At 35.5% G+C, this 13,266-nt stretch overlaps 1 protein-coding gene across 1 annotated transcript in view; it reads right to left on the reverse strand.

Annotated features, from left to right (window-relative positions):
- Positions 1-13,266, reverse strand: part of LOC150089325 (elongation factor-like GTPase 1) — a 549,838-nt gene that overhangs the window by 335,257 nt on the left and 201,315 nt on the right. The window contains exon 15 of the mRNA XM_090389043.1: positions 4,932-5,044. Coding sequence (XP_090245169.1) covers positions 4,932-5,044 — 113 coding nt within the window. The remainder of the gene's footprint in view (positions 1-4,931; positions 5,045-13,266) is intronic.

Here is a 13,266-nt window from a genome sequence, read left to right on the forward strand (position 1 = left end):
TCTTTATATCTGTGTGACACTACGTCTCTGATAACATAATAATATCTGCCTTTGATGTTTTGAGCAATACCTCAAATTCATCAGAGTAATTCTGAATAATTCCTTCCTTAGTCTTCCAAGGGCTGAAGCATTGACAGGAATTTGGTTGAAACAGCAGTTTTGGTTATAATAACATTATGAGCTGCACATTTATCAATAAACAAAATGATTTTTTTTTAATCTATCACAATGCAAATAACTTCAGCAGCCACTAGGAAATAAATTCAGTTGCCATATAATTCTTATAGTTCACCAGATGTTGCATAGAGAGAATTTTCACACCAGAAAAATATTGTGGCTTCAAAGATTTTCTATTCATGCTGCTACTCAAAAGAAGAATTAAACATTCTTTAGTATGCTTAACAGCAGCATGACATGAACTGATTTTCAAGGTAACTGTTCTATCAGGATAAACTGCTAAAACAAATGTCTCAACTGCAAAAAATACATCTTTAAGGCTGCAATCTTTTTTTATGCCATTCATTATGGACCACATCACCAATATTTGAACTCTTTTCACCATATGTTTAAATAAATGATATCTTTTCTTTTTTGGAAATTTACTAGCTATATTTACTTGCCTTAAATTATTCATGATCAAGATATAGCCAGCCCTTGCACAATGCGATTTTCAGTTACCACTATTTGAAAAAACGTATACCACTTTGCACTTTACATGATACAAATTTCCAGTTAACACAATTTTTTTTTATGTGATAGTTGAAAAAGATTTCAATTGTGTGCTAAGCTTACCGCGCATCAGACGGACAATTAACTAATGCTTGTTCACTGCATGCCTGAGTGTGTTCCATCAACCCACAGCTAATAAAGTTACATGCAGACTTGCATTTAAAAATTCTAATTTTTAAATGAAAAAAAAATAAATAAATTTACTACTGTTGGCAACGTTCACAGACTTCAACATCCAACAATTAATCACAACGGGACAGTTCATATACATGACTGGCAGTACATGCCTCACGTTCCACTCTTAACTGTCAGTTTGACTGAGGAAGCTTAACAAACTAACCGAAAGCTTTTGCATGTATCTACTTTAATGTATGTTTTTCCTATTATTAAAAATAAATAAATTTTTAAAAGCCAGATGAAAACATTACCACAAAGGAGATAATGGTAAAATAACTAGATGAAATCTTTCATATCGAAGAGAACCTCAAACAAAAGGTCTGAGGTTCTCCAATATTTATTTTGCCAGTGCCTAGAGAAGACTGTTGTCGGCTATCGGAAATTAATTGCTGGAAAAAAAAACAAATGCTGTTCAAATATTTCCGCAGCAAATAGTTTTTTCATTGTGTATTTTATGCAATAAACATTTAATTCTATAATTACATGTATTTTTATTATCTTTTACATGGTATACAGTTAAAAAGTTATTTTTAAAATTTTTTATGGACATTCCTGAAGGTCACGGACCAATTATAATTTTTCCGATTGATTATTATATTCGATTAATGTGTTTCAGTTTTGTGAGATGCGTTAGTGGGACAAATTAATTGAGTCCAGCCTGTAGTCTGTACATCCCCCTCTAACAATTTGCTTAATCCTTCTTTAAATTTATTCAAACAACCCCACATCCACAACACCAGATGGAAGTTTGTTCCAACAATCAATTACTGCGGCTGAAAGCAACATTTTCACATATCTATCCTGCAACCTTCCTTTTCCAGTTAAATTTATGTTCCTTTTGACTGCTGTCTGAGAAACAGTAAGGATACCATCAGCATTTAGTTTACTCAATCATAATAGAGATTCAATTAATTAAAAGCATTAAGCATTTCAATCAGGTCTCCTCACAAGTGTTTACTTTTCAGCTCCTGCAATTTGAAGAAATAACTTTTTCTAGGTAAGATCCAAGACAATAGATGCACACATTGTCGGGATATCAGAGATGTGGTGTCAAGCAGATAAAGAATGCAGAATTTGAATATTGGGAGTACAATGTGTACAGAAAGGACAGACAGGAGAGGAAGGGAGGAGGGGTTATGCCGTTAGTTAAGAAACAAAATCTAAGGCAGCATTCAGTTGACATGGGTGGTCAGCGCAATGTTGAATCAGTTTGGTGTGACATCAGCACAGGAAAAGTAAAAATGAGAATAGGAGTGTGTTATAGGCCTAATGACTCTGATGAGTACAATGAACAACTGTACAGAAAAATAGTGGGCCAGTAAATCAGATTGTCTTATAATGTGGGATTTTAACTTTCCAGATATTGACTGGAACTTGTGGGTTGGTCACTTGCAAAGGAGCAGGACTTTTATCAGCAGTGATTATTCATGCATTAAGAATCTGCAGATAATGGAATATGCTATAAGTCTCATTAGTTCATCTGACATTCATTTAGGCCTATGCCTTGAACAGTATTTCTTAGTTGGTAAACTGTCTGAACAATAGCAGAAGAAAATAAAATAAAATACATAAAATAAAATAAAATAAAATAAAATACATGGGATGCATATAAATTATCAGGCGACACAGAGGCCTATTGTTGATACAAACTAGTCTGCAATCAAGTAATGAAGAAGGTTACTGAAGCAAGGGCATATGAGAAATCTTTGGCAAAGGGTAGAAAGAAAAAACAGCAAAGATTCCTTAAATTATGTAAACTCCAGAAGAAAGGGGATGAATCAGATTGGTCCACTTGATATATTGATGGTTTAACTGTTGATGACCCTGTTCAGGTAGCTGACAAACTGAATGAGTATTTTGAATCTACATTCACATATGAGGAATTCTGTAAGAGAGTGGCGGCCAGAAGTTTATCAAACTGTAACAGGGAGTTAAATGATTTTATAAAGGAGAGGAAAGTGGAAGAGAAGTTGTGGAAGTTAAACTTAAGGAAGTCACATGGGGTGGATGGGATCTATACAATCATATTAAGGGAGGCAGCAAAGGAAGTAAGCAAACCTTTAGTGATAATTATGAGAGCATCCTTGGATTCAGGGAAGGTTTTCACAGACTGGAGATATATGAATATATCCTCAATTCACAAAGGGAATCGCAGGGCGACATGAAGTTGCAGACCTGTTAGTGTAATTCTGTTCCAGGGAAAATAATGATTTAATCGATAAAGAAGTAATGCAGGATCATCTAGACAAGGCTGCAGTTAGAGTTCTGACACAGCATGGGTTTGTTAAGGAAAAATCTTGTCTGACCAGTTTGATTGGATACTGCGATTTGGTCACAAAGTCACTGGATGTAAAAAATAATTTTGATATCATATACTTCGATTTCTGAAACGCTTTTCATACTGCTGCACATAAGACTTCTGTACAAATTGGAGCAGTACGGCATTAAGGGCAAGTTGCTGCTATGGATAAAGGGATGGTTCATTAGTCCATGAAGAGCAGTGTCAATGGACACTGCTCTTCATGGACTAATGTTATTAGCGGAGTTCCTCAAGGGTTCAGTGTTGGGCCCAATGTTGTTTTCTATATTTATCAATGATACCAGGGTCCTGAGATGGATATCATCATTCTTCTCTTTCTTGGTGATTCCCTTCTACTTCTCTCTCTCTCTCTCTCAGGAATTTTTTTTGGCTGGTGCAGCATAAGCCTCAGGCTTCCTTGCACCATGTGGCTAAGTAATAATAATAATATCGATGAAGGAATATCAATCTTAATGTCCAAGTTTGCAGATGATACAAAGGTTGGCAGCATTGTTAACAACAGTATGCTACTGCAACAGGATCTAAAAAAGTTAGACAGATGGGCTGAGAAGTGGCAATTGAAGTTTAACATTGATAAATACAAAGTACTGCATATGGGTAGCAGTGGTACCCAGACTATCATATCATAAACTGTGTGGTACAACACTCAGGGAAGTGGAAAATGAAAAAGACCTGAAAGTAATTGGGCAGATATGAATTTCTCTGAGCAATGCAGACAGGCTGCAAGGCCAGCTCATGGGGTTCTGTCAAGGATATACAGGAATTTTGCTAACAGGGATAAGGAGGTGATTATCCCTTTGTATAAGGCAATGGTCAGGCCACATGTTGAATATTGCATACAGGCCTGGAGGTCTCATTTTAAGAAGGATGTAGAGCTGTTGGAACAAGTACAGAGAAGGCCAAGGAGATTGGTGAGAGCATACAGGCCTGGAGGCCTCATTTTAAGAAGGATGTAGAGCTGTTGGAACAAGTACAGAGAAGGCCAAGGAGATTGGTGAGAAATTACTATTTATCCACGAGTTGACCTAAAGTTACTAACATCTTTTTTAATCAAATAAGAACCTGTTATTCATTTAAAAGTCAACTGAGCTACTGCTGTGACTTTCAGAATTATTTAATTCTATTATCAGACAATGGGTAGCCTCAGTTAATGGCCTTGTGGAAAACATGAATAATTATTGCATCTAAATCACCAATTATAGATGCAGTAAAGTGGTGTGCAGAAGCGAACTGAATTCAAAACGTAGCTTTCATTATGTGTATAATATTATACCCATATCATCCACCATATATTTTGTCACTATTATAGGATTGTATTGGTCCAATCAGCATGTCTGTAATTCCATTTCTTTGCTATTTATGATGCTAATGGGGTTCCAAAGAGTGTAAATTTTGATAATTAGGCTTCTGCAGAAATTTCATGTATAAAAAAAAAAAAAAAGTTCTACATTAACAAAATAACTGAAAATCACTGTTGTAAGATTAAAAAAAGGAAAAGAGTAGCCTACTGGTAACATATATACTTGATAAATGACTTAAAAAAAAAAAAAGAAAAATGAACAACTCACTGTCAAAAATGTTTACCTGATGAATGCCAGATATTTTCAACCATACTTTCCGACATTTACTAACTCTTTTAGTAGTTTCAAATATTAAAAACTGTAATAGCAAAATTACAAAGACTGAACAATCTTTCACTACGTACCAGAATTCTGATCAGATTTCATTTCAACATCAGGCACTAATCCAGCCATTCTTTTTTCGTAGAGCTGTCTGGCTTGTTCTCTACGTTGGCTTAACTCTTCTGTGGTGAGTGGTCTTTAAAAACAAAAGTAAATATAAATGTACATATAAGTCAAATACAGATCATAATATCCTTAATATTCACATCTTTTATTCTTTTATATCTCAATATTTGTTTTTTTTTTGAATATTTTTATTTTATATCTTAATTTTAATATTTGAACTTTTATTCTTTTAAGAGATGACTGACTTAACTATACTTCAGTTGAAGGTGATTACAACCAGATATATATTTTGTCAGGATGTGTTAAAAGTATTAGAGTTAAAATCAAATATGTGCAGTTATCATATACAGTGGCGAACCAAAAACTACATCAACTTAAAAAAAGTAACATTTGTAGCTAAATGTATAAGATATTGTTTGATTAGTCATTTTGTTTGTTGCAAAGCAAAGGTATTGCATCAGACAGTAATTGCAAGGTATTGCATCAGCCATTTCTATAAATATGGCACTGGAATGGTATACACCCTCATTAGTATACTGTTTTGCGGAGGTGTAAGTATGGCTCCATATGTTCAGTTGACACCAAGAAAAAAAAGAAGTGTAGCTGTTGCTCTGTCCCAGGAAAGGCTTTCTACACGTGACATCACTGATAAAATAGGCTGCCACAAGTCAACAGTATCCCGGGTGCTGAAATTAAAGCGTGAAACCGGTGATGTGAAAAGGAGACCTGGGAGATCAGGCCATAAGAGAGTGACCACGCCTCTCCAAGATCAACATTTGAAATTTTTTTCTACATTAACAAAATATCTGAAAATCACCACGCTAGTGCTCTTGATCTAAAACTGGACTGAGATGGCCTCTGTTGTTGGAACAAGTGCACAAACTATCCAAAGACGGCTTTTGGAATGTGGTTTGCATGTCTATCGGCCCAAGAAGAAGTCTTTGTTTACCCAACAAATGAGGAAGAAGCAATGCTTGGGCTAAAACGCATATTTCATGGACAAAAGAGCAACGGGACACCATCATCTTTTCTGATGAATCAAAATTCAACCTGCATGGCTTGGATGGGAAGCGATATGTCAGAAGACAAAAATTGGAGGCATACCATCCTGTTTGCATAACACAGACTGTAAAATTCCCCACCGGTCAGATGGTCTGGAGATGTATAACAAGCAAAGGGGTGAGCCAAATAAGTTTATTAACGGAATGGTGAATGCAGAAACACTGCTATCTTGGAGGAGTGCTTGAAATCCATTATTAGGGATCACCACACAGACGTGTAAAACTGCATTTTTCAACAGGACTCAGCACCTTGCCACACAGCAAAATTGGTAAGTTTTATGCTATTTAGATTTAATGAAGAGTTTGTCTTCTTGTCTCACAAGGCTTAAAACATACTTACACCAATGTTTTTCCTAGTTTTTCTCCCTTAAAGAGCAATCATACCTCAGAAATGTTGGCATTACAGTGTTGGACTGGCCCAGCAACATTTCAGATTTGAACCCTATTAAAAATTGCTGGTACACAGTGTCATCTAAAATTGCTCAGAAGAAGCCAACAAGTAAGCTTCAGCTGCAGGAGAGCATTGTAAAGGTGTGGTACCATGAAATTGGGCAACTGTATATCCAGAAGTCTATTAACTCTATGCCAGATTGTTGCAAGGCTGTAATTGCAGCTCGAGGAACAACAACAAAATACTGAAGACTTATTTTGCTGACTTACAGTACACAATACTATTATATTAACTTGTCATTTCAGTTTGTACAAGTAAATGCAATAAAATGTATGTTGGCATGATTGCCATTTGCACGATTTCTCATATGTCCATTAATTACGCAATTTACCCTATGGGAAGATATTTATGGCAATTAGGTATATCAGATGGAGTTTTTTTTGGATTTCATTCACAGAGATATATATCCCATCTAACAAATGCATTTCGAACATTTCTGCAACCCACAATGCAGCGCAAAACACATTATTTGCAAAATTCACAAGTGATGCAGTTTTTTTGTAAAGATTTTAAAACGAAAATGTTATATTCATGTATAGAAAACGTTTGGTGTATATCTAAAATTAGCTTACCAGTGATTTGGAAGTCAAATCATAAAGCTTGGGTGACAGCTTCCATTTTTGAGGACTGGTTTGGTCACCACTTCATACCCGAAGTCGAACGTTATTGCAAGTCTAAACAGATTCCATTTAAAGTGATGCTTCTTATTGATAACGCACCCAGTCACCCTCCTGCCACCCTAATTAATTTCGACTCATGCAAAAGTTGTGTTTTTGCCTCCAAACACAACCAGCCTGCTTCAACCGATGGACCAGGGAGTCATCAAAACATTCAAGGCTTACTACACGAGGCATTCGTTTGCACGTCTGAATGAAGCTATGAGACAAAATAGTGAGATATCTGTTAAAGATTTTTGGAAACAATCCAATGTTTTAGATGCCGTAAGAATCATTGAAGAATCTCGGGATGAAATTCACAAAAAAACATTGAATGGTATCTGGAAGAAACTTTGTCCATTTTTTTTCAAAAACGAGAGGAAAACAATGCCAGAAACTGATCATGTCGCTCATGTGATAGAAGTTGTTAATCTTGCCAGGCAATTAGATTTGGAAGTCAATGGTGATGATGTCAACGAGCTGTTGGATTCACATAGTCAGGAGCTGACAATGAATGAGCTCATAGAGATGCGTGAGCAAACCGTCACTGAAGTATCCGACACTTCAGACCTAGTTTCCCCAGAAAAGCACATGACAATTGCAAGCTTGACAGAAGGTCTCCGCTCAATTGAAAAGGGCTTAAAAATTTTAGAACACAGACTCCAACGAAGAACACGTTATAGCTACAAAGCAAGAATAAAAAAATTATTAGCTTGCTACAAAGAAATTCTGCGTGAAAAAAAGAAGGCGCTGTGTCGTCAGACGAATTTGTTAGATTTTATGAAGCCATCGACATCGAAATAACTTTTTTACGTAACTCATTTATTTTTTTAATACATATTTTGTATTAATATGTATAAAGAACTGCAATTTTATTAAATATTTTTCTTCTAAACTAGTGTTTTTGTTAGTCTTCAGTCCCAATTAAACAAATTTATATGTATTTATATGCAAAGTTGTACCCCGACTTACGAGAATTCGACTTTAAGCGTTTTTTTTTTCCCACCTATCGCGCAACTTCGGGGTATTACTGTAGCATATCATTCTTAATTTGATACTTGATTATCTGAAAATAAATATATTTTGAAGTTACTACCATTCCCAACCAAAGACAAATTGGGTTTTATCGGCATTTTAGTACAGAAATATATATGCAATGAAATTTGAAGTCTGAAATGGATCTCATGACTGTGAAAAGCTTGTCTAATTCATAAAATTCCCTGACACCAACTACAGGCAAACAGTATGATTATAAAATTGAATGGAACCATAACAAAAATTTGTTACTTCCTAGAAGTGTGTGTGCGCGTGTGTGTGTACGTGCACGCACGCACGTGGAATCATGGACAATTCACAGAACTGTAACTTGTGTTAAAGTTGTCCATGAATCCAATTTGTTTACACTATAACCATACCACTTGTGGTTGTATGTTATAGTTGCAGCATCCATCCCCACACTATTTATTAATGATAGTTAGTACAATGTTGAGAATGCATTTCTGAAACAATGCATCATGATTCAATGGACACCAATATATAAATATTTTTCTTCAGCATATAAGAAAAATATTAACAGATTTGTAAAGGGCAATAATAATAAATTAAAAAAAAAAAAAAAAAAAATGAGATACATCCTAGTACAATTTTCACAGTTGATTGGCATGTTACAATTTGGAAAAAACTGCAGTATTTGTGAAAAGGAAACAATATTTGTTTTAGAAAATTGACATTTTAGAAAATTAATGCTAAATAAGATTTAAGTAGGCAAAATATCAATGAAATAGGCCCAAAGAGTCTGCACATTTTTATTCTTTACTAATATATAAGTTAACATTAAATACCACTATGACTCAACAGGGTTTTCTTTCCCTGGCAAGATATGAAAAATTATGTAATTTCCATATCCTCTTGTCACAAATTCATCCAAATAACTGAGCAACACTGACCTTGACATTCACCTTTAACTCTTTTTCAATAGTTTTAAATAAAATTTATAAGAATCAGATCTTTAACCCTTCAGTAGTCGCATGGATGACAACAGTCATCCATGGAATTTTAAATTGGTGCCAAAAAAGTGATGGCATTTGCAACTCTCAATACTTCCCTATCTCAAGCTAAGTTATTGTTTCAATGTGAATCAAGGTCAGCTGACAGTTTTAAGTAATTTTCACACAAGGCCTGGAGAATAATAGTACATTCACATGACTAATCACATTACAATTCTACTCTCCATTTCACATTTCTGCATTTTGGTTTACTGTTGTTTCCTACAGAACAATAAGAACACATTTAAAAGGGATAAAAAAAAACCCTGCAAGCTTAAAAATGTATTTTAAACTGGAGGTCAATAGTTATCTATTGGACTAAAAGCATCACGAATGGTCATGTTGTTGTTATTTAGGAGCATTAGCAACTAAGGCCATATTGCTCTGGGGATATGCGGTGGTCATTCCGTGACCTTTCTGCATCCTCCGAATTTGGTGGCTCACGGGCTCGAACCCTGGTCTAATCAAGAAGCATGTGCTACGCACTGCTGCTCCTGCCCACCTGGCTACAGAGGCGCCAGGAACGGTCATGCCGAAGGGTTAAAGTTCTTGCTATGGTTCACAATAACATGCACGTAAATTTTTATTGGATAAGTAGGATTATTCACATATACCCTCCATCCATCTTATGCAAATAGCTGAGCTCCATGCAATCACACTTTCTCTTTGTTCCACGAAAATTATGTAACCTAGATGGGTTTGGACATTATAAATACCAAAATTCAATCTATTTCCTTAAATTACTACTGCAATGATACTTGGCCTTTACTAATAGTGATTAATCAAACACCACATTGTATGTCCTAGTCCTTCTAATGTAATGCGTTCTCAACACAGTTTCCAATAACAAATATCTCTGAAAAACTGGTAATAATTCACAACCATTCTAAATGAAGACCCGTAGATTCTATAGGAATTTGAGAAGCTCAATAAAACATTAAATAAACTATTTTAGGCTAGCGAAATTTTTGCAAAATAATTCTTCTTTTGAACTGACTGCTTAGTCTGGTATTTAGGACAGTACCAAATGAAGTACAGCTTCGTTTTGACAGCCAATCAGTGCATGTTAATTATCTTTACAAATGTATTTAAACATAAAAATATTCATTTTTATCATGATACTAATAGTAAAATATAATAATAAAGAATGCTAATTTTACAGAACACAGGCAGGCAGAGAGAGAGAGAGAGAGAGAGAGAGAGAGAGAGAGAGAGAGTTTTCAAATACAAGCATAAACAAGTGGAATATGTATGGTGTAACTCAGTGGTTCTCAACCTTTTTTGGCAGAAAGTTTGCAAGGTCCTCAGGTATATTCTACGATTACCATAGGCATAGAACACTAAGAAAGGGGAATTTTTTGGATTTTGCATGTGTGTACAATGTTATAGTGGAATCAAAAAATAATCGCTAAGCTACTCTTAAAATTTTTAACTAAAAAAAGTATTATTACGACTCCAACTTAAAAACAGACTTACTCAGAGAATCAGAGAGATCTGCTGTGACAGATTTTCAGCATTTTTGCTGAAATTAGATATCAAAGTTGATAAGTGACAGCAAATGCCTGCTGAAGTGTCAAGTCTGTTTCTCTTTTTTGATTTTGAGTTGCAATATTTGGCAAACACACATTCATATAAATAATTCATCACAAATGGCAAAAGTTTATGAACTGCTTTGGTTGCTATATTAGGGAAAGAGCCCAACAAACTAACCCAGAAAGAAGACAGTGGAATACAAAAAAAACTTTTCTTGGAGTGACATGTCACAAGAGATATCAATCAGTTCTTTTGTGGAGAGGTCAGAGGAGTTTTTAAAAAAAGGGGCAGCTATCCACTTGTAATTTTCAGTGTCTGTATTAACAGGAAATATTCTTTAAAAGAGATCGATAGCTGTGTGAGGTAGTCAATTATTGCTTTCTGTAAACCAAACTCTACGGAGATATTTTTTCAACAAGACACGTAGTAAGAGTAACGAAGGTATTATAATTGAATTGCTTCAGCTCTCTTTCTCCAAAGAAGGATTTTATCTTTGAATGATTTTATTATTAGCCATAAAGCATAGTGTTTTTAGCCTGAAGATAGATTCAGTTTGTCAAATATATCAGCAAGGTACGTAACCCCTTGTGAATTATAGTCGAAGAATCTCTGAAATATCACAATTTCAGAGCATAATTCACAGAATCTTATTTACACTTTACCTCAACTCAGCAAACAATCCTCAGTGTAAAGAAGTAAGCAGTCATAGTCACTGCCTATTTTGCTGAAAAAATCTGCCAGAAAAGCTTTGTATTTAAGCCACCAGACCGCACATAATTGACTATTCCTATTAGGTCTTAAAAATATCTTCCAATTTGATGGGAACGTTTTTCACAGCTAAGTTTTCCCTATGGAGTACACGGTGACTAAGGGTGTTTTACCATCTTGATTCTCACAAATGGGACTCTACCCTTGGCAGAGTCAGTATAGATGTCAATATACTTTTTTCAGTCAAGTTCATAAGCACAAAAAAGAGCTGTCAATTTTTTCAAAAATATCAGCTCCTGTTGTACTGGTTTTCTAATTGTCACAGATAAGAATGTCTTTGCACAGCTCACCATTATACAGGTATCGAACAAATGCTAACAGCACACTGACATCAGTACTCTCATCGAGTTGCAATGTAAAATGAGGCAACAACTTAAGTCTTGTTAAGTTGTTGTAAACAACAACTTAGTTGGGATACACAGTGTTGGAATTCGAGGTGAGCGGACGCGCTTAGTCAGGGCTCCTCAGTTAAGTGGTTTACTTTTGGATAGTGCTTTTAAATATTGATTTATTTAGATATTGTTGGATTATTTTGTTATAGGTTTTCCTGTAACAGTTTGATTTTAATAATATTATAGATATAATTTCTTTGAAGTTAACTTTCATTGATAATTATTTAATTTTATAATGGTAGTTACGAGATCTGCCTTAAACACGTCACAGGGTATCATGACTCACACGGAAATAGCCGATGGAGATTTACGGGTGAGTTATGATTTAATCCGTTGTGGAACCTGTGGAATGTTTTCCAAGGTCAACCTGGTGACTAATCCTACCTCACCTGGGGATTCTTTTCTTTGTGATCGATATAAGGAGTGCACCGATCTTAAATTACAAATTGGTGCACTGATGGAACAATTTGAGTCCCTGAAAAAACGGGTACTTGCCCTCGAGAATAATGCATCTGGGAGCTCGTCAGGGACTCAAGACTCCAGCAATCTACCAAGTGATGCACACCCGATTCGAGCCTCCAAACAGAAAAACTAAGTGCAAACTACTCTGGTTAAAAAGGACTTTTTATTTTTTTTTAGGAGACTCCATTGTCAGGGAAATGGGGAATATTTTTTGTAATAAGGATAGGTGGAGTAGAAACAGGGTATGTCTGCCTGGAGCAACTACTGATGATGTCACTAACAGATTGTCAGATTTTAAAGGGGGTAAAGAGAATATTATTATTCATGTGGGGACTAATGATATTAAATGTACATGATCTGAAGATTTGTTGGAAAAATACAGGACCATGCTGAGGAAATGCCGCGAGCTAGGCCACAATGTCTATGTGTCAGCAATTCTGTCCAGACACGATAGGAGGGATTATATGTTAAGAGCCTTGTGCATTAACTCAAACTTGAAGGAATCTGCAAGGCTCTAGGGGGGAAATTTCTATCAGAATGGCCCACACTTGTAGGTAGAAGGAATCTGTTTTGTAGAGACGGGATACACTTAAACAAAGGTGGTGCAAAAGTTTTTGCCAGTATTATTGAGGATACCTTAAAGGTTCAGGGGAAACTGCTAGCTAGGGGGGAAGTGGGTAATACTGACACACATTTATCTGATAATATTGGTCAAAGTAACTCTTGCACTTACCTTAAGAGTTCTTATCTGCTACCCCAACTGGATGTATTATCTAGATGTTCTGGGGGCAGAAACGTTTCACGTGAGCGGGTAGCTAATATCAGGGAAGAGGGCCTAAAAAAACTTCAAGGATTGTGTTAGGGTTGTTAAATATACAAGAACTGTAAATCTTAATTGTTTATACAGTAACGTTAGAAGTGTCA

Source organism: Mastigoproctus giganteus, chromosome 2 (genome assembly GCF_048544385.1).
Source record: "Mastigoproctus giganteus isolate SK-2022 chromosome 2, ASM4854438v1, whole genome shotgun sequence".
NCBI classification, from domain to species: domain Eukaryota; kingdom Metazoa; phylum Arthropoda; class Arachnida; order Uropygi; family Thelyphonidae; genus Mastigoproctus; species Mastigoproctus giganteus.